This window comes from Trachypithecus francoisi, unplaced genomic scaffold (genome assembly GCF_009764315.1).
Source record: "Trachypithecus francoisi isolate TF-2019V2 unplaced genomic scaffold, Tfra_2.0 Contig01705, whole genome shotgun sequence".
Taxonomy (NCBI): domain Eukaryota; kingdom Metazoa; phylum Chordata; class Mammalia; order Primates; family Cercopithecidae; genus Trachypithecus; species Trachypithecus francoisi.
In genome coordinates, this window is record NW_022681450.1 from 211,753 (window position 1) to 234,433 (window position 22,681).

The 22,681-nt window shown below is 45.6% G+C and overlaps 1 protein-coding gene across 1 annotated transcript; it reads left to right on the forward strand.

Annotated features, from left to right (window-relative positions):
* Positions 1-3,894: 3,894 nt before the first annotated feature.
* Positions 3,895-22,409, forward strand: CXCL17 (C-X-C motif chemokine ligand 17). Its single transcript, XM_033197538.1, has 4 exons — positions 3,895-4,190; positions 15,630-15,710; positions 16,970-17,071; positions 21,970-22,409. Exons 1-4 carry the CDS (start codon positions 4,112-4,114, stop codon positions 22,065-22,067), a joined length of 360 nt encoding a protein of 119 aa, XP_033053429.1. The 5' UTR covers positions 3,895-4,111; the 3' UTR covers positions 22,068-22,409.
* Positions 22,410-22,681: the final 272 nt, after the last annotated feature.

Consider the following 22,681-nt stretch of genomic DNA (forward strand, 5'->3'; position numbering starts at 1 on the left):
CAACCTTGGCGGGGCACGGTGGCTCACACCTGTAATCCCAGCACTTTGGGAGGCCAAGATGGGCGGATCACCTGAGGTCGGGAGTTCGAGACCAGCCTGACCAACATGGAGAAACCCTGTCTCAACTAAAAACACACACACACACAAAAAATAGCCAGGCATGATGGTGCATGCCTGTAATCCCAGCTACTGGGGAGGCTGAGGCAGGAGAATCGCTTGGACCCAGGAAGCGGAGGTTGCAGTGAGCCAAGATTGTGCCATTGCACTCCAGCCTGGGCAACAAGAATGAAACTTCTTCTCGAAAATAAAAATAAAAAAATAAAAAACAACCTCTATGTGCCACCTACCCCGTCTTCCCTCAGCCATTTCCCATGTGGGTTCACCTGAAGCCCCACACCCTCTGCTCACTTTCCCACAGGTAAGTGAAGAGCAGCAACCACAGCTGACACTCCGAATCCTCGGAGTGGTCCCCAGGGCAGTAGAGCCACAGGCCCCCCATCCCCATCCTGGCACCTCACCCCTATGTAGAAGCTGAACGCCACATCAGCTGATCTGGGGACGCTGACTTTTCCTGTTTCTACTGCTGCTCAATCATCCCACATGTGTGCAGGTGTCTACTTTTTATTCCGTTTTATTTTGTAAGAAATATTTATCGGAGGCCGGGCGCGGTGGCTCAAGCCTGTAATCCTAGCACTTTGGGAGGCCGAGACGGGCGGATCACAAGGTCAGGAGATCGAGACCATCCTGGCTAATACGGTGAAACCCCGTCTCTACTAAAAAATACAAAAAACCAGCCGGGCGAGGTGGCGGGCGCCTGTAGTCCCAGCTACTCGGGAGGCTGAGGCAGGAGAATGGCGTAAACCCGGGAGGCGGAGCTTGCAGTGAGCTGAGATCCGGCCACTGCACTCCAGCCTGGGCGACAGAGTGAGACTCCGTCTCAGAAAAAAAAAAAAAAAAAGGAAATATTTATCAGAGCCTGCTGTGTACTGTCACTGGAGAGACAAAGGTGAAATCACACCTGGGCCTGCCTCACAGAGCTCCAGGCTATGGACAGAACCCACTCAAAGTCAGACCATTACCATTCAGTGAGAAACACTGTGACAGACATCAGAAAAGGGTTTTCTTTAAAAAAAAAAAAACTTTTTATAGAGACAGGGTCTCACCGTGTTGCCCACACTAGTCTCAAACTCCTGGGCCCAAGCTATCCTCCCACCTCAGCCTCCCAAAGTGCTGAGATTACAGGCACCCATCCAACACAGGCTTTTTGACTCATCTCACTAATCCCCTGTGAGTAATCTTCCACTCTTGGTTTCCTGGGATCAGTTTTTTTCATTTCAAGCTCAAAGTGAAAAAGAGAATGCAAATGTCCTTGATGGTCCTTTGTGTAGTCACAGCTAGACCCGGCATGTCCTCCTGGCTAATCCAGGGTGCTCAGGGCTCCCACTTCCCTCTGAACATCCTCTCTCCTATTGGAGCTCACCACATCTGCACCTGCAGCAGCCAGGTGGCTGTACACTAACAGAAAATCCAGCAAGTCAGGAAACTTGATTTACTCCTGTAACTTTGAGGCTAGTGACTGTGTTGTTGAACTAATCCTATAATTTCCCTGAACTTCAATTTCCACGTCTGTAAAGTGGGGCAGGTGGATTCAGTCACCCTAGGTGCCAGCTGTATAGTGAGAGCTCCTCAGAGACAGCAGCACACCTGATCTCAGCATCCACCGTCTAGCAAATACCAGGCACACACTAGGCGCGCAAAGCCTCACTGAATGTATGTGTGAATAAATGACTACATGCGAGCCATGTGGATCATGGTCAAAGTCAACAAATATTTTTGAACGTCTACCAAGTACACTGTACAATAGGGAAATAAGTAACCCAGATAGGACGGTGTTTTCTCCTAACTTCCCCTTACCTCCTTCCTGGGGAAGGGAGGGCCTCTGTACATCAGAGAGACTCTTGACACAAATAATGTTCTTGAAATGCGTTATAAGAAGTTGTCATGTTAACAAGAAAAAAGTCCATTTATCTTGGGGGTGTTTTATATTAATAGACCTAATGGACCCGAAGCCCCCTCCAATGGGACACAGGATGCAACACCCACCCCAAGTGCATGGAGGGGAAACCAGATGGAGTGAACTGACAGGGAGCAGGACCTGGGAAAACAGTGGGTAAAGAGACTGAGGCACCCGGAGGAAGGTCTGAGGAGGAGCTTCCGGCCCCTGTGGTGGCCTCGGTGTGGACTGATGCAGAACTCAGCAGCACAAGTAAAGTGGCCGCACCAGGCTCCATTTGTACATGGGATGGTTTTTCAGTAACATTTTTTTTCTGCTAATGGGCTGCATTTTCACACACTTTTTAATACTTCAGGCCCAGTTAATAGGCTACAAAACCATCATTCCATTCAACAGTCATTTATAGAATACTCCCAAAGTGCCAGACCCTGTGTGAGTTCAGGGAATACAAAAATGAACACAAACAGCTCCTGTCCTCTAAGATCCCCATCCACTGAGCTCCAGGGGGCACCTCTCCTACAACACACCCCTGCTCTGCACAGCCCTCCTCTCTGCCCTCCACCAACCCAAATCCTCCCCCATCTCCAGCTCAAGTTCCACCCGACCAAGTCCCTCTCAGTCCCCCTGCACTCCTGCCACTTTGAGAGATGACTGCACTCATATCTCTAGGCTTTATGAAATGGATGTCATCTCCCTGGTTAGACTTGAGCCTCCTGAAGGCAGAGACCATTTTTAGAATTTTCTAGAAAGAAGCCACACCCGTGATTTGCATCAGAACAAGCTTAGGCCCAGCCTGAGCCTTCAACTTGGACACAGGCTCAGTCCTAGCAATCCCTGACCCCTGCAGTGCTTTATAAACACTGCAGTAGCAAAGTCCACAATCAACTCTGTGACAAGTCAACAGGCCGAGATAATTTGAAAACATGGAGAAAAAAGAATGGTCAAACAAAAGCAAAGGGCTTTGACTCATGCCTTTCCTCTTTCCTCCTCTCAGGGAAATAAAGTCACACCCCCTGCTCTCACTCCTGCCTGGAGGCTTCCTGGGAGGGCTCCCTTGTTAGTCTTCCCTTCAGCCCCTAGGAATATCACCCAGCATTCAAGCTCAGCCTCTCCTCTCCCTTTGCGCACATTTCCTAAAGTCTCAAATAAATATCAAGTTTAGTGAGTGCCGATATTCTATGCCCCTAATGTTTACTTCGAGTATTATTACCTTTCTTCTTTTGCCCGGGGCCATTTCCAAACAAGGGCTGGAGCCAGGCGCCCCAGCAGCTGGGCAAACACACTTCAGGGCTCCTTCCCTTCTGTGGCTCCTGTTTCTCAAACCCTCTGGGACCTGCAGCTCTGGGGGTCTCTTCCCCCAACCCAGTTCCCTCTCCTTTGGACCAGAACAACTAAGCCATGGCCTCCTTTCTGATGGACACACAAGGAGGTCTGGTGTCACCCACTGCTCCAGGGTGGTGTTCTGGGCAGGGGAGCTGCCTCTTGTCCAGGATCCTGCTCTGCTGCTACCTCATGTGGCTACAGAATTGGAGGGAATTGTGAACAGAGAGAGGACAGGGCAACTTCCCAGGCAACAACACTACAATTGCCAATATTTTTTAAAGGATGGGAGCAGGAGGGGAAAGAGACCTTGTCAAAGTCTTGCCTACCAACACTTAGCAGCCACTTTCCTGTCAAATATTCAGAGAGAGAGGTTCACTGAAAGGTATAAGGAAATCCAAGCAAGAAAAAAAGGTTTGAGGAAGAAATCATGAGGCCGTGGGGTGTGAGGAGGCGGGAAAGAGTACAGAAGAGAACTGGCACGGCTGCCAAGTTATCAGTCACCTTCTTATGTTCTTAAGAATCCTGAACTTCTTTTGTTTGACCAGTTTCACCTCCCAGATTCCCATAAAGCACATGGTCTAATCTGTTACCTAAGAGCAAAACAGCGTCACCTCACCTGTTCTCGCCCTCAAATGGGAACGCTGGCCTGGGACTAAAGCGTAGACCGCCAGGCTGAGTACCCTGACCTGAGTCATCCCCAGAGATCAGGAGCCTCCAACAGGGAACCTTCCATTATACTCTTCAAGCAACTTAACAGCTGCACCAACAGTTGCAATGAAAGTTCTAATCTTTTCCCTCCTCCTGTTGCTGCCATTGATGCTGATGTCCATGGTCTCTAGCAGCCTGAATCCAGGTAAACAAGAATGTCTATGAAGGGGAAAATGAGGGGAGGAAATGTGGCAAAACAGGCCACAGACACATCAAAATGCAGCTTCTCTTAGCTGTGGGGTGTTGGGGTGAGTGAGTCTTTCTCTTTTTTTTTTTTTTTTGAGGCAGAGTCTCACTCAGTCGCCCAGGCTAGAGTGCAGTGGCACGATCTCGGCTCACTGTGAGCTCCGCCTCCCGGGTTCATGCCATTCTCCTGCCTCAGCCTCCCAAGTAGCTGGGACTACAGGCGCCCACCACCATGCCCGGCTAATTTTTTTTATTTTTAGTAGAGACGGGGTTTCACTGTGTTACCCAGGATGGTCTTGATCTCCTGACCTCGTGATCCACCCGCCTCAGCCTCCCAAAGTGCTGGGATTACAGGCGTGAGCCACCGCGCCCGGCCGAGTGAGCCTTTCTCAATGCCAGTTTCCTCCTTTACAAAAAACAGCAAACTGTACTTACACCCAAACGACGTTGACAGAGTTAAATGAGATATTGTATGTGAAAATATCTGCAACTGGCCGGGCGCAGTGGCTCATCCCTGTAATCCCAGCACTTTGGGAGGCCGAGGCGGGTGGATCACAAGGTCAGGAGATCGAGACCATCCTGGCTAACACAGTGAAACCCCGTCTCTACTAAAAATACAAAAAATTAGCCAGGTGTGGTGGCACACACCTGTAGTCCCAGCTACTCAAGAGGCTGAGCCTGGAGAATTACTGGAACCCGGGAGACAAAGGCTGCAGTGAGCCAAGATGGCACCACTGTACTCCAGCCTGGGTTACAGAGCGAGACTCCGTCTCAAAAATAAAAAAGAAAAAAGAAAATATCTGTAATTGTAGCTGATCCCCCTCACACACACAGATATGTATGCATGTATGTATATATATACTAGCTCAACAAAGATTTGCTCCCATGCCTTCTCCCCCAATCCTTTTCCAAAAGAGTAACATAATTATCATGGCTAAACTTAATGATGGTGGTGGGAGGGTGCTGAAGGCAATGGTACCTTTACAGAAGATCAGGAAGTCCTTGCTTATATTCTTTACAGTGCACCGGAACGCCACCAACATGTCTTAATGCTATTTACTGGTAATGTAATAAACTAGAAAAAGCCTGTCACCAGGTAGTGTCCATATTTGAAGCTTTATCCGTAGCAAGCCCTGCTGTAACAGCTCACATTTTGGGAAGCAGACCTTAGCTTAGGGGTTCCAAATCTGCTCCAGCTTTCACTATAAAGTAGCCCAGCCCTTCACAGAGCAACCACGAAGAACAGACCTGACCTCCATGTATATTTCTGCTTGTGGGCACCATCTCCCCAAAGGCCACTTTGAGGTGAAATGGCTTTGCTACATACTCACCACCAACTTGGTCCTAAAATCAGGAGGCATTCTCCCTTCTCCACTCCAATTTCCAACATCCCTTCCTTTGTAGAGAGAGTGCTCTGGAAGCTGCTAAGCCCCATAGCCCTAGGGCTTAGACCACTATTCCAAAAGGGAAGACTTTTCCATCACTATGACAGACACCCACGCTACAGTCCTCTGCCTGAACTCAAAGCTCTAGCCCCAACCTGTTTTTCCAGTGTACCTCCCTCTACTCACTAAATAATACTATTCTCCACCCAAACTAACCTATTTGCCCTTCCCTGAACACGTATTATGTTTTCCCATCAGCTCAACTTTGCTCAGACACCCAACTCAAAACCACCTTCCACAGCTTCCTTCAGTTCCTCCCACAGCCAGACATGTGGTCTCCCTCCTGAGAGCCAGCTTAGCCCTGCTGGACACTCTCTTCTTGCACTTATCATCTGCTGCCTTATATTGAGGGGCCTTCATGTGCCTTTCCTGCCTCTACCCCCTGCGTCGACTGCAAACTACTTGGTGGCACGGACTGGTGCACTGTTTCCATATCCCTCACGCTATTCAGCTCAGTACTCAGCAAACATTAGCTAACCTCAAGAATGCATCCTCAGGTTTCTAAATCAAACCAGGGCTTCACAGCAGCTCTACTGACATTTGGGCTGAACAGTTCCTTGCAGTGGGGGCTGTTTTGTGCACTGTGAGATGTTCAGCAGCATCCGCGTGGCCTCTCTCTACTACATGCCAATAGCAGCCTTCCCTCTCCCTCATCCAAACCCGTTATGGAAGCCAAAAATATCTCCAGACATCGCCGAATGTCCCCCAAGGGAACCACCCTTGGTCAACAACCACTGCTCTACACCAATAGTTCTCTGCATGGCCACACTTTTAGACTCACCTAGACCTTTACACTCAGCCTGGAAGTCAGGGGGACCTAGATCTTGACTCTGCCACACAATTTGCAACCCTAGACAAGTCACCTCACTTTTTTGAGTTTCAGTTTTATCATCTTAAAATGAAGAAAATACCACTTGTCACACACACTTGTGAAGATTAAATGATCCGCAGTGTGACCTAGAAAGGGTTTAATAAATGGACTGAGTAAAATTTCTAAGTCGCTCCTAAAGGACGAGGGTGAGGAACTGGGGAAAGCTCCCTGCGCCACCAGGAGGCACCATCACAAACCACGTCGCGGGGGTGGCAGCCGGGCTCAAGCCTTGTTTCCCAGGCAAGCGAAGTTTTGCAGTGTAGGCCTGAGTCTGAGCTACTTAGTGGCTAAAGGAAATAATAGCTCCTCCATCCCCAAAATAAATCTCAGAATAAAGTCTAATCTTATTTTATCTCTTAATCACATACATGCTCAATATGCTTTTCACAGGGTTAAGGGAAATAAAAATAAGTGAGAATCTATGAGGTCATTAGGAAATAAATTACTTATAATAACAGATTATTCATTAATTGTAATATTATTTAATTATAAAATTACTTATATCAGACACATTGAGAATTCCTATATCACAAGCATTGTTTTAAGCACTTCATACTTACTATCTCATTTGTCCTCACAAATCTAATGCATTTCTTACTTTTTCTTACTTTTCATTTTTCAGACTTTGAAAAATATTATAAAAATAGAGTTCCAGTATAGCCTTCATCCAATTGTTTTCAAACAATATCTTATGTAACCATAACACAATTATCAAAACCAGGAGATTAGCATTGATACCATAATATTAACTAATCTACAAATGTTCAAATCTTGCTAATCATCCCACTCATGTCCTTTTTCTTCTCCAGACTCCAATCCGGGATCCCACTGAATAAAATGTCAGATCTCCTAGGTCTCCTCCAACCTGGGATAGTTTCTCAGTCTTTCCCTCTCTTTCAGGACCTTGACACTTTTGAAGAGTTCTAGCCAGCTGTTTTGTAGAATGCCCCCGAATATGGGTTTGTCTGATATTTCCAGCTATGTATTTTAGGCAAGAATACTTCAGAAGTGATGTATCCTTCTCTGGACATCCCAGCAAGAGCCCCAGGATGTCGGTATCTCTCATTACTGATGGGGTTCACTTTAAGCACTTGGTTCAGGTGGTGTCTGCCGGGTTTCTCTACTGTAAAGTTACTATTCGTCTCATTGTAATTAATAAGTATCTTGTGGAGAGACACTTTGGAAATATGTAAACAGCCTGTTTCTTCTCATCATACCTTTTTTTCTTGTTGTTCACCAGTTAACAGCATCATTATACTTTTAACATTAATTTTTAGAATCTATGGATGATTGTTTCCTACAAAGAATTATTACTGTGGTATTGGCCAAATAGTGATTTTCTACTTCCATTGTTCCTTCTACATTTATTTAATCAGAATTCTGCCATAAGAAAGAGTTATTTCTTTTTCTTTCTTTTTTTTTTTTTTTTTTTTTTTGAGATAAGAGTCTCACTCTGTTGCCTAGGCTGGAATGCAGTGGTGTGATCTTGGCTCACTGCAACCTCCACCTTCTGGGCTCAAGCGATCCTCCCACCTCAGCCTCCTGAGTAGCTGAGACTACAGGCAAACACCACCACACCCGGCTAATTTTTGTATTTTTAGTAGAGACGGGATTTTGTCATGTTAGCCAGGCTGGTCTCTAATTCCTGGCCTCAAGTGATTCCCCCACTTCCGCCTCCCAAAGTGCTGGGATTACAGGCGTGAGTCACCATGCCCAGCCTTTTCTTCCTGATTTATTTATTTGGTCAGTTATTTATTTATATCAGCATGGACTCATGAGTATTTATGGGTTGGAATCAATTACTATCATTATTTATTATGTTGCTCATATTGTCCCAAAATTGGCCACTGGGAACTCCTTCCAGTTGGCTTCTATGACCTTTAGACATGTCTCCATCATTTTTTGAGCAGTTCCTTAGTTTCTGACACCACAAGAAGCTTCGGGCTCCTCTTGTGTTTTTCTGTCCCAGCCCTGGATCAGCTATTTTTCCTGGAAGCCCTGGTTCCTTTCATGGGAGAATGATATTTGCAGACAATGGGCACTGACTGATAGGCCCATTGCTAGTAGGTGCTGGTGCTTCTAGGCCCTCTAGTGGTCAGAGCTGGGAAATAACACACACGCACACTCATGTACAGTAGTCTCCACTTAATCACAGTTTCAGTTACCCGCCAACTGTGGCCCCAAAATATTGTTATGATATTGTTATGTTATCTTCAGAAACAGAGAGAGAGAGAGACCACATTCATATCATTTTTATTACAGTATATATATATATATATATATTTTTTTTTTTTTTTTGAGACAGAGTCTCACTCTGTCACCCAGGCTGTAGTGCAGTGGTGCGATCTCGGCTCCCTACAAGCTCTGCCTGCCGGGTTCATGCCATTCTCCCGCCTCAGCCTCCCGAGTAGCTGGGACTAAAGGCATGCGCCACCACACCCGGCTACTATTTTGTTATTTTTAGTAGAGACTTGGTTTCACCGTGTTAGCCAGGATGGTCTCGATCTCCCGACCTCGTGATCTGCCTGCCTTGGCCTCCCAAAGTTCTGGGATTACAGGCGTGAGCCCCCACCCCAGCCTATTATAGTATATTTTTTAAATTGTTCTATCCTATTAGTTATTGTTAATCTCTTACTGTGCCTAATTCATAAATTAAACTTTATAAGTGTATATGTGTAGAAAAAAATATATATATAGGTTTTGGTACTATCTGAGACTTTAGGTATCTTGGAAGTCCTGTGGATAAGGAAGGACTACTGTACTGTTATTAACCACATCTTACAAATTAGGAAAATGAGGCATAGAAAAGTTATATAACTTTGTCCAAAATCACAAAGCAAGTATGTAGTGGATCTGGGAAATAAAAATAGTGATAGATGCATCATAAATCCTAACAAGTGGAAGTAACTTATTTACACATCGGCATCAGCAGAAAGCCACAAGCCCAATATTCCAGCATAGATAGACACTCTCTTTGGAAAATAACCAGAATTCCACAGCAATAACCACAATGATAACCATCATGTACTCAACACCCGCCTGGGCACTGGGCTCCCACAGTGCTCACTTATTCCCAACAACTCTGCGAGGAGGATTTTACCATCCTCCTTTTACAAATCAGGGAATCGAGGATCATAGAAGCCAAGTGACTTCCCAAGTTGACATAGTTAAGTGATAGAGCCAATAGCTGACCCCAGGCCTATCTGGATATAAAGTGCACGCTTATGCCACTGTATCAGTGGTTCCCAAAACTGATTTTACGTGGAATGTAAATAAGCTTCTTTTTACTTTAATACTTCTGTATTTAGTTTAATGCATGTTAGGAAAAAAACTAAGCATACATCAAACCTGTAATTTCACAGATAATATTGCATAGGATGAGGATTTTTGTAAAATAAATTTATGTAGAGAAAAAGTATAAGGCCAGGCACGGTGGCTCAAGCCTGTAATCCCAGCACTTTGGGAGGCCTAGACGGGCGGATCACGAGGTCAGGAGATCAAGACCATCCTGACTAACATGGTGAAACCCCGTCTCTACTAAAAAATACAAAAAACTAGCCGGGCGAGGTGGCGGGCGCCTGTAGTCCCAGCTACTCAGGAGGCTGAGGCAGGAGAATGGCATGAACCCAGGAGGTGGAGCTTGCAGTGAGCTGAGATCCGGCCACTGCACTCCAGCCTGGGCGACAGAGTGAGACTCCGCCTCAAAAAAAAAAGAAAAAAGAAAAAGTATAAAGTGGCCAGGCATAGTGGCTCATGCCTGTAATCACTTGACGTTAAGAGTTCAAGACCAGCCTGACCAACATGGTAAAACCCGCCTCTACTGAAAATACAAAAATTAGTCAGGCATGGGTGGTGGGTGCCTATAATCCCAGCTACTTGGGAGGCTAAGGAAGGAGAATTGCTTGAACCCGAGAGGCAGAGGTTGTAGGGAGCCGAGATCGCAACACTGTACTCCAGCTTGGGCGACAGAGTGAGACTCTGTCAAAAAAAGAAGGAAGGGAAGGGAAGGGGAGGGGAGGGGAGGAAGGAAGAAAGAGAGAGAAAGAAAGAAAAAAGAAAAAGCATGAAGTAAATAATACTAAGGGTGGTTTAAGCTATAGAAAAAAATCATAAAGATGGTCTAAAAATGTCTGAAGTTTGGGAGACATAATACTATAGCACCATGCAGCTTCATTTTCAGTTTCCTCTGTGAAACTAGGGTCACATAGCAGTGCAGAATAAAACAACAGACTAAGAATCTTGTACCTGTAGCTGGGTGTGGTAGTGCTTGGGAGGCTGAGGAAGGAGGATCACTTGAGCCCAGGAGTTTGAGGCCACACTGTGCTGTGATCATGTCTGTGAACAGCTATGGCACTCTAGCCCGGGCAACATAGCAAGACCCTGGTCACTAAAAATAAAATAAAATCCTGGACCTGGGTTTCAGCCCTAGATATGTCCCCATTACCTTTATGAACTTGGGCATTTCATTTGCTCTCTCTGGGACTGTTTCCTCATCTTAAAAAAAAAAAGGAGATAGTGATTTAATGAAATTAGTACGGCCCTTGGCCGGGTACAGTGGCTAACACCTGTAATCCCAGCACTTTGGGAGGCCGAGGTGGGCAGATCACGAAGTCAGGAGATCAAGACCCTCCTGGAAAACATGGTGAAACTCCATCTCTACTAAAAATACGAAAACGAGCTGGGCGTGGTGGCACATGCCGCCTGTAATCCCAGCTACTGGGGAGGCTGAAGCAGGAGAATCCCTTGAACTAGGGAGTAGGAGGTTGTAGTGAGCCAAGATTGCGCCACTGCACTCCAGTCTGGTGACAGAGTGAGACTCTGTCTCAAAGGAAAAAAAATTTTTTTTTAATTTTTAAAAATTAAAAAGTAGGCTGGGCGTGGTGGCTCATGCCTATAATCCCAGCACTTTGGGAGGCCGAGGCAGGCAGATCACGAGGTCAGGAGATCGAGACCATCCTGGCTAACACGGTGAAACCCCGTCTCTACTAAAAAGTACAAAAAAATTAGCCAGGCGTGGTGGCAGGTGCCTGTAGTCCCAGCTACTTGGGAGGCTGAGGCAGGAGAATGGCATGACCCGGGAGGCTAAGCTTGCAGTGAGCTGAGATCACACCACTGCACTCCAGCCTGGGCGACAGAGCAAGACTCCTTCTCAAAAGAATAAATAAAATAAAATAAAATAAAGTAATTAAAAAATAAAATTTAAACATTAGTACAGCTCTTTTGAAAGCAATTCTTAACTTTTGACCCAGTAATTCCACTTTGGGAACTCTCTCCCAAGAAAATAATCTAAAATTTGGAAAACAGTTGTAACAACAAAGAAATTTACCAACTTCTAAAAAATAAAACTTTCTAAATATTCAGCAATGGGAAAGCAGTTAAATAATTTGGAATACATAATTATTGAGAGTATTATGCATTCATTGAAAATGTGTTATAAAGATAACACAGCAACACGCCTATGAATGGAAAAAGAGAATGTGTTTACATTCTATGGTTATCACTACATTAATAAAAAGCATATGCAGGTAACAAATATGCCAAAATACCAACAGTTGGTAAGAATAGTAATTTCTCTGCTTGTACTTTCAAAATTTTCTCCAACAGTTAAATTACATTTAGACTGAAAAAAAAACTTCAGAATTAAGGAATTCAATTAAATAATCTCCAGGATTTCCTTCAGGGCCTAATATTCTGTGGTTTTTCTCTGGAACTAGGAGTAGAGGTCAGGCAAGAGTAAAAATGTTAGAGAAGTTTACATGGCAGGGGCTATGCCAGGTTAAATTACTTTGATAACACTCAAAACAGCACATGAGAACACTGGAAAAGCAGCCCTCGGGGAAATGACGCAACCCCCTCCATCTGTGTGGCAGAAGTCTGAGAAGTAGGAGGCCTGAATTGAGCCACATGATCTCTAAGGGTCCTCTCCAAGCAATGTATCCATCCACGTGTTGAACAAACATTTACCAAATGCCTACCATGTGTCAGGAATCACGTAGCTGAATGACTATTGAGCCAATGGTTCAGAGTCTAGTGAAGGAGAAAGATTTTATGTTAGTTTGCTAGGACTGCATTAACACAATACCACAGACTGGGTGGCATAAACAAAAGAAATTTATTCCTCACAGTTCTGCAGGCTGGATATATGAAATCAGGGTGCCAGCACAGCTGAGTTCTGGCAAGGGTCCTCTTCCAGGTTGCAGACAGCGGACTTCTCCTCTTATCTTCAAGAGGTGGAAAGAGAATGAAAGAGCTCTCTAGGATCCCTCCTACTTTTTTTTTTTTTTTTTTTTTTTGAGACGGAGTCTCACTCTGTTGCCCAGGCTGGAGTGCAATGGCATGATCTTGACTCACTGCAACCTCTGCTTCCTGGGTTCAAGCAATTCTCCTGCCTCAGCCTCCCCAGTAGCTGGGATTACAGGTGGCATGCGCCATCACACCCAGCTAATTTTTGTATTTTCATTAGAGACAGGGTTTCACCATGTTGGCTAAGCTGGTCTTGAACTCCAGACCTCGAATGATCCGCCAGCCTCAGCCTCCCAAAGTGCTGTGATTACAGGGATGAGCCATCATGCCCAGCCTAGGATACCTTACCTTTAAAAAAAAAATATATATATATATATATATATACACTTTGTAGAGACAAGGCCTCGCTATATTACCTAGGCTGTCTTGAACTACTGCCCTCAGGCAATCCCCTTGCCTCAGCATCCCAAAGCACTGGGATTACAGGTGAGAGCCACCACACCTGGCCTATGTCCCATTCATAAGGGCCTTTTTTTTTTTTTTTTTTTTGAGACGAAGTCTTACTTTGTGGCCCAAGCTGCAGTCCGCTGATGCAATCTCAGTTCACTGCAACCTCCACCTCCTGGGTGATTCTCCTGCCTCAGCCTCCCGAGTAGCTGGGACTACAGACGCACGCCACCATGCCCAGCTAATTTTTGTATTTTTAGTAAAGACAGGGTTTCGCTATGTTGGCCAGGCTGGTCTTGAACTCCTGACCTTGTGATCCACCCGCCTCAGCCTCCCAAAGTGCTGAGATGACAGGCGTGAGCCACCACACCCAGCCCAAATCTCCTTTTATTATAAGGACACCAGCCAGACTGGAGTAGGGCCCACCATAACAGCCTGATTTAATCACCTTTTTAAAGGCCCTATCTCCAAATACAGGAATTCTGAGGTACTGGGGGTTACGGATTCAACATGTGAATTTCAGGAGACATAATTCAGTGCATAAAAGATTTCAAACAACAACATTACAGTGCAATAACAGAACTGCATTCAAATACAATAGGAACCGTATGAAGGCATAATTCATTCTGACAGTAAGTATCAGAAACCACCATAAAGGAGGTGTCATCTGAGCCAAGTTCTTACTTAAGAATCTCAAGTCTATAAACCACCATCCTTGATTGTCATAGGAATTTTTTTTTTTTTTTTTTGAGATGGACTCTTGCTCTGTCGCCCAGGCTGGAGTACAGTGGTGCAATCTCAGCTCACTGCAACTTCCACCTCCTGGGTTCAAAAGATTCTCCTGCCTCAGCCTCCTGAGCAGCTGGGACTACAGGCGCCCGCCACCACACCTGGCTAATTTTTTGTATTTTTAGTAGAGACGGGGTTTCACCGTGTTAGCCAGGATGGTCTTGATCTCCTGACCTCATGTTCCACCTGCCTCGGCCTCCCAAAGTGCTGGGATTCCAGGCGTGAGCCACCGAGCCCGGTCTGTCATAGGAATATTTTAAGTATCAAAAAATGGAGATAAGATAGAATCAGAAGATAAAACAGGCTCAGATAGAGGCCAAAAGAAGAATGTATTTGTTCCAGAGGAACAAAGGTAAATACCATCGTTTAATAGTTGAACTGGGGCCGGGCGCGGTGGCTCAAGCCTGTAATCCCAGCACTTTGGGAGGCCGAGACGGGCGGATCACGAGGTCAGGAGATCGAGACCATCCTGGCTAATACGGTGAAACCCCGTTTCTACTAAAAAATACAAAAAAAACTAGCCGAGCGACGAGGCGGGCGCCTGTAGTCCCAGCTACTCGGGAGGCTGAGACAGGAGAATGGCGTGAACCCGGGAGGCGGAGCTTGCAGTGAGCTGAGAGCCGGCCACTGCACTCCAGCCTGGGCGGCAGAGCAAGACTCCGTCTCAAAAAAAAAAAAAAAAAAATAGTTGAACTGGGACTCTGGATTCACATACAGCTACTTGGGGTGGGTGTGGTGGCTCATGCCTATAATAACGGCGCTTTGGGAGGCCAAGATAGGCAGATCGCTTACACCCAGGAGCTCCAGACCAACCTGTGCAACGTAGCAAAACCCTATCTTTACAAAAAATACAAAAAACTAGCCAGGAGTGGTGGTGCATGCCTGAAGCCTCAGTTACCGAGGAGGTTGAGATGGGAGGACCAACCAAACCCAGGAGGTCGAGGCTGCAGCCGTGACTGCACCACTATACTCCAGTCTGGATGACAGAGTGAGACTCTGTCTCAAAAAACAAACAAACAAACAAACAAACAAACAAACCCAGCAACTTGGAGGTCAAGGGAAAATCTTGGTTTATGGAATAATCTCCTCCTTGCTCTCACTCTTTTAAGTCATGAGGATTTTAGTGTGAGGTATGGGGAGACGTCGGGAGGTTTTGACAAAGCCCTACCTTTTATCCTCTCTTCCATCTAGAAGCCATTCTTTCTCCACCTACCTTCAGCTACGCTTTTCCCTAGGCCAGATGTTGTTTAATCATTAAATTTTTTAATAGGCTTACGTATAGGCCAGATTTTAAACCTCAATTCCTTATTGATTAAAATACCCCTCAGCTGGGCACAGTGGCTCATGCCTATAATCCTAGCACTTTGGGAGGCCAAGGCAGGAGGATCACTGGAGCCTAAGAGTTCAAGACCAGCCTAGGCAACATACCAAGACCCCATCTCAAAAATATAAATAAAAATAAAATATTCGTCTCTTGAAGTAACCTAGATTCTTGAAGTAAAAATGGAAAAATGGAACTGTGCTGACCTAGGTAGCACAATGCTGGGAAGATCATTTCTGTTCCCTTTCCAGTGTCTAGATGTGACCTGTTTCCTTCCGACAGGGGTCGCCAGAGGCCATAGGGACCAAGGCCAGGCTTCTAGGAGGTGGCTCCAGGAAGGCGGCCAAGAATGTGAGTGCAAAGGTCAGTAACTCAGCATCAACAACAGCGGTGGCATCACCATGACCCCAGCTCTTTCCCTTGGGCCCGTCTGAGACCAATGCAGATGTTATCTCAGCTGACCTCACCCATTCCCCTCTCCACAACCTGCCACATGTAGAACCCGTGCCCGCTTTCTTCCTGACTCTCAGGCAAAAACTGGACTTCTCCAAGGTCTAGGGGGAAAGCCAGCCAATGTCAGGCTGCCCCCTGCCCCTTATCCTTTTCCTAAAGAACCCAAGGCTACCGCCCAAAAGGCTTTATATTTTTTCCTGGCCTTCCAAAAGCTTCCTGAATCCTATTCTCAGCCTTATTTTACTCATAGGTAAGACTAAAAGCAGAGCGGCAAAATGGCTTCCCCAAGGGAAAGCAGCCACTGAAAAGCAGACACCCAAGCCTTACTCCTCATTCTTTGGAGTAATGATATTCTGATGCACCCTGCAAACCTGCCACCAAACCCTTGCCCAAACAGGTCAGGAAAAACAACTCAGAAATACTGGCATTCAAATAGCTGGATGGACACTGTTCTGTGTTGATCCCTTTTCCCACTCCATTGCAGTAGAAATTCAAGGCACAGGCCGGGCGCGGTGGCTCAAGCCTGTAATCCCAGCACTCTGGGAGGCCGAGACGGGTGGATCACGAGGTCAGGAGATCGAGACCATCCTGGCTAACACGGTGAAACCCCGTCTCTACTAAAAATACAAAAAAAAAAACTAGCCGGGCGAGGTGGCGGGCGCCTGTAGTCCCAGCTACTCGGGAGGCTGAGGCAGGAGAATGGCGTAAATCCGGGAGGCGGAGCTTGCAGTGAGCCGAGATCCAGCCACTGCACTCCAGCCTGGGTGACAGAGCGAGACTCCGCCTCAAAAAAAAAAAAAGAAAAAGAAAAAGAAATTCAAGGCACAGAAGATGGCGATTAAAGCGCCGAGACGGGCGGATCACGAGGTCAGGAGATCGAGACCATCCTGGCTAACATGGTGAAACCCCGTCTCTACTAAAAATACAAAAACTAGCCAGGCGAGGTGGCGGGTGCCTGTAGTCCCAGCTACTCGGGAGGCTGAGGCAGGAGAATGGCGGGAACCCGGGAGGCGGAGCTTGCAGTGAGCTGAGATCCGGCCACTGCCCTCCAGCCCGGGCAACAAAGCGAGACTCCGCCTCAAAAAAAAAAAAAAAAAAAAAGCTTCGTCCTACTCCCTCCTATCATATGTGTTAACTCTCCCGTCTAAGCAGCAGTGCTGTTGTTTCAGATTGGTTCCTGAGAGCCCGGAGAAGAAAAGTCATGACAGTTTCTGGGCTGCCAAAGAAGCAGTGTCCCTGTGATCATTTCAAGGGCAATGTGAAGAAAACAAGTAAGTTTGCAGAGGATGATTTTCCTTATACCACAGTCACTCCGTGGAATCACTAGGGATGAAGCACGGTTGAGAATAGAAAAAAGAGGTGAAATTAAGACCAGGATAAGTACACAACTCAGCCCTTTCTACTCAATGTCAACTTGTCAGGAAATAGGAAGAGCAGGAAAAGCAGGATACAATTCTCCTGATACTGGAAAGGTTTAACCAAATTCTTAGATTTTAAAACCTCACTTTTACCAAAGTAGGGGTAGATGGGGCTGTTGGAGACCTGGTCATTAACCTCTGAAGATTACATCAGTGTCAGCATCAAACAGAATTTGACTCCTTCCTAGTCTAGCAGTTTTGTGTTTGTTGTTTTGTTCTGTTTTTTGAGTGGGGGTCTTGCTCTGTTGCTCAGGTTGGTCTCAAACTCCTGGGCTCAAGTGATCCTCCCACCTCAGCCTCCCAAGGATCTGGGATTAGAGGTACACACCACCATACCCAGTTTAGTCTACCAGTTTTTAAGTGTCATATTAAAAAGCATATTGGCAGCTGGGCACAGTGGCTCACGCCTGTAATCCCAGCACTTTGGAAGGCCAAGGCAGGTGGATTGCTTGAGGCCAGGAGTTCAAGACCAGCCTGGCCAACATGGTGAAACCCTGTCTCTACTAAAAATATAAAAATTACCTGGGCATAGTGGTGCATGCCTGTAATCCCAGCTGCTCGGGAGTATGAGGCATGAGAATTGCTTGAATCCAGGAGGCGGAGGCTGCAGGGAGCTGAGATCACGCCACTGCACTCCAGCCTGGGCGACAGAGTGAGACTCTGTCTCAAAAAAACAACAACAACAAAAAAACTAAATTGGCAAACGTTAAACTGATTGATATTATGATATTATCAAGAATGGGATATACCAGGATCCTTATACACTATTGACAGAAGTAAAATAAATTTGGCTGTATCAAAATTGTAAATGAGTATAATAACTTTAATCTAGTAATCTCACTTTAAGAAATCTCAACAGTAGAATACTAGCATGGATGCTCAAAGATATAGGTACAAGAATATTACTTTATAGCAGTATTTGTATTGACAAATAAATGGGGGAAATTTTCTTCAAAGGCAAATTGGGAAAACCTAATTACTGTCAAAAATAATTAGGTAAACCGGGGCAGTGGCTCAAGCCTATAATCCTAGCTACTCAGGAGGCTGAGGCAGGAGGACCCAGTAAGCCAAGGAGCTCAAGACCAGCCTGGGCAACATAGCGAGATCCTATCTCTAAAATAAATACAATAATAATAATAATAATAATAATGAGATAAATCATTATGTGTTGGCTGGAAAGATATCCACAATATATTAATGAAAAAAACGATGTAGAGACCCCCTATTTCACATCCTTCATTAACATAAGTTTCAGGTGGATTACAGATCTAAATTTGAAAAACAAATTTACAAGGAAACACAGGAGAATATATTCACAACCTTGAGGTATGAAAGCCTTTCTTTTTTTTTTTTTTGTTTTTTTTTTTTTTTTTTGAGACGGAGTCTCGCTCTGTCGCCCAGGCTGGAGTGCAGTGGCCGGATCTCAGCTCACTGCAAGCTCCGCTTCCCGGGTTCACGCCATTCTCCTGCCTCAGCCTCCCGAGTAGCTGGGACTACAGGTGCCCGCCACCTCGCCCGGCTAGTTTTTTTGTATTTTTTAGTAGAGACGGGGTTTCACTGTGTTCGCCAGGATGGTCTCGATCTCCTGACCTCGTGATCCGCCCGTCTCGGCCTCCCAAAGTGCTGGGATTACAGGCTTGAGCCACCGCGCCCGGCCTAAAAGCCTTTCTTAAACAAATTACAAAATGCATAAACCATAAAGTAAAAGAGTAAATAAATCTGACTTCACTGCAATTAATAAGTTTTAATCATCAAAAGAATAAAATGACAAGCTGCCTACTAGGAGATGATATCTGTAATATATATAACCTTCAAAGGATTAGTAGTCAGAATACTTATATAAGGAATTTCTACAGACCAGTGAGAGGAGGGCAGGAAATACAACAAACGGGCAAAAATACTTGAATGGCCACTTCACAGATGATGAAACCCAAACAGCTAATAAACATGCAATGGCACTCAACCTTATTTTTACAAGGAAAATGTGAATTAAAACTAAAGTGAGGCCAGGTGCAGTGGCTCATGCCTGTAATCCCAGCACTTTGGGAGGCCAAGGCAGGGGGATAACCTAAGGTCAAGCGTTTAAGACCAACCTGGCCAACATGGTGAAACCCCATCTCTACTTAAAATACAAAAAAAGTAGCCAGGTGTGATGGTGCACAATTGTACTCCCAGCTACTCAGGAGGCTGAGGAAGGAGAATTATTTTAACCCTGCACTGCAGAGGTTGCAGTGAGTCAAGATCACGCCATTATACTCCAGCCTGGACAACAGAGTGAGACTCCATCTCAGTTAAAAAATGAGCAAAAAATAAACTAAGTTATTTAGGAATCTATACACATAGGTGGTAAACAATAAAGAAAAGAAAGTAAATAATTACCATAAAAGTCAGGATTGTCACTGTGATGGGGAGAGGAAGCAGTGATCAGAAAAGCGGGGGTGCTGTTGGCAATATTCTATTTCTTTCTTTTTTCTTGAGACGGAGTTCTGCTCTTGTTGCCCAGGCTGGAGTGCAATGGCGCAATCTCGGCTGGCTGCAACCTCTGCCTCCCGGGTTCAAGCAATTCTCCTGCCTCAGCCTCCTGAGTAGCTGGGATTACAGGGATGCGCCACCACGCCCAGCTAACTTTGTATTTTTATTAGAAACGAATTTTTCCATGTTGGTCAGGCAGGTCTCGAACTCCTGACCTGAGGTGATCTGCCTGCCTTGGCCTCCCCAAGTGCTGGGATTACAGGCGTAAGCCACCGTGCCGGGATGCAATATTCTATTTCTAAGCCTAGGTAGTAGTTTCATGAATATCTGCTTTATAACTATTTATTGAATTGTATGTATAAGTTTGTGTGAACTTCTATAGAAATATAATACTTGGCAATAATAGATTCAGTTGTTTTTTTGGGGGGGGTGGCACGGTTGAGACAAGGTCTTGCTCTGTCACCCAGGCCGGAGTGCTGTGGCATGATCACGGCTTACCTCCTGGGCTGAAATGTTCCTCCCACCTCAGCCTCCCCAGCAGCTGGAACCACAGGTACACGCCATCATGCCCAGCTAATTTTTGTGTTTTTTTGTAGTGATAAGATTTCGCCATGTTGCTCAGGCTGGTCTTGAACTCCTGGGCTCAAGCTATCTGCCCACCTCGACCTCCCAAAGTGCTGGGATTACAGGCGTAAGCCACCATGCCCGGCCAGATTTCTTTCTTTTTTTTTTTTTTTTCTGAGACAGAGTCTCGCTCTGTTGCCCAGGCTGGGGTGCAGTGGCCGGATCTCAGCTCACTGCAAGCTCCGCCTCCCGGGTTTAGGCCATTCTCCTGCCTCAGCCTCCCGAGTAGCTGGGACTACAGGCGCCTGCCACCTCGCCCGGCTAGTTTTTTGGATTTTTTAGTAGAGACGGGGTTTCACCGTGTTAGCCAGGATGGTCTCGATCTCCTGACCTCGTGATCCGCCCGTCTCGGCCTCCCAAAGTGCTGGGATTACAGGCTTGAGCCACCGCGCCCGGCCCCGGCCAGATTTCTTAAAGGTCAGACTAAGGCAATACGTATAGTATAATCTCATTTTTGTTTTTAAAATAAACCATTGTATTTATATACCAGAAGGTATGGAAAAATATGTAGCAAACTATTAACAGTGGTTAGCCCTGGAAAATGTGTTGTAGAGGCTGGGGTGGGGATTTAAAAATGTTTTTCCACTGGATGAGTCTTTTTTTTTTTTTTTTTTTTTTTGAGGCGGAGTCTTGCTCTGTCGCCCGGACTGGAGTGCAGTGGCCGGATCTCAGCTCACTGCAAGCTCCGCCTCCCGGGTTTACGCCATTCTCCTACCTCAGCCTCCCGAGTCTTATTTTTATAATCTTTAAAACTCTCATAAAAATTAAATGTTGGCTGGGCACAGTGGATCCTAGCATTTTGGGAGGCCAAAGCGGGCGGATCACCTGAGGTCAGGAGTTCAAGACCAGCCTGGCCAACATGGTGAAACACCGTCTCTACTAAAATACAAAAATGAAAAAAATAAATAAATAAAAAATAAAATAAAATAAAATAAAATAAAATACAAAAATGAGCCAGGCATGATGGTGGGTGCCTGTAATCCCACTTACTAGGGAGTCTGAGATAGGAGAATCACTTAAATCTATGAGACAGTGGTTACAGTGAGCCAAGATCGAACCACTGCATTCCAGCCTGGGCGACTGAACGAGACTCCATCACAAAAAAAAATTAAATGTTAAAAACTAGCCGGGCGAGGTGGCGGGCGCCTGTAGTCCCAGCCACTCGGGAGGCTGAGGCAGGAGAATGGTGTGAACCCGGGAGGCGGAGCTTGCAGTGAGCTGAGATCTGGCCACTGCACTCCAGCCTGGGCAACAGAGCAAGACTCCGTCTCCAAAAAAAAAAAAAAAATGTTAAGGCCAGGCATGGTGGCTCACCCCTGTAATCCTAGCACTTTGGGGGGCTGAGGCGGGTGGATCACTTGAGGTCAGGAGATCCAGATCAGCCTGGCCAACATAGTAAAATCCTGTCTCTATTAAAAATACAAAAATTAGCCAGCCATAGTGGCAGGCACCTGTAATCCCAGCTACTCAGGAGGCTGAGGCAGGAGAATCACTTGAACCCGGGAGGCAGAGGTTGCAATGAGCTGAGATCGTGCCACTGCACTCCATCCAGCCTGGGCGATAGAGCAAGACTCCGTCTCCAAAATAAAAAATAAAAAGAAATAAATGTTAAAAATGTTTTTAACACTAGCCTCTCCCCTTTATTTGCACCCTAGGACACCAAAGGCACCACAGAAAGCCAAACAAGCATTCCAGAGCCTGCCAGCAATTTCTCAAACAATGTCAGCTAAGAAGTTTTGTTTTGCCTTTGTAGGAGCTCTGAGCTCCCACTCTTCCTATTAAACATTCTCAGTCAAGAAGACAGTGAGCACACCTACCAGACACTCTTCTTCTCCCACCTCACTCTTCCACTGTACCCACCCCTAAATCATTCCAGTGCTCTCAAAAAGCATGTTTCTCAAGATCATTTTGGTTGTTGCTCTCTCTAGTACCTTCTTCTCTCGTCAGTCTTATCCTGTGCCCACCCCTTACCCAGGCTTAGGCTTAATTATCTGAAAGATTCCAGGAAAGTGTAGCTTCCTAGCTGGTGTCATTTAACCTAAATACAATCAGGAAAGTAGCAAACAGAAGTCAATAAATATTTTTAAATGTAACAGATCAAAATTGTTTCTTTCAAATGGGGTCTGCCAATTCACATTCAGATGATCCATTTTACTCTATTCACTGCAGACTGAATGCAGATTCTACACATACTTCTCCCCACCAAGACCCTCACTCTGTCTCCATTGGCCTACTTGTTCATCTTTCACTCATTCAACAAATCTTTGTGAGGTAAGAGCTAGGTGGGACAAAAAAAAAAAAAAGTATACCAATGAACCAGACTTGGTCTTACTAAAGATAATATAGGTTTAAAAAAAAAAAAAAAAA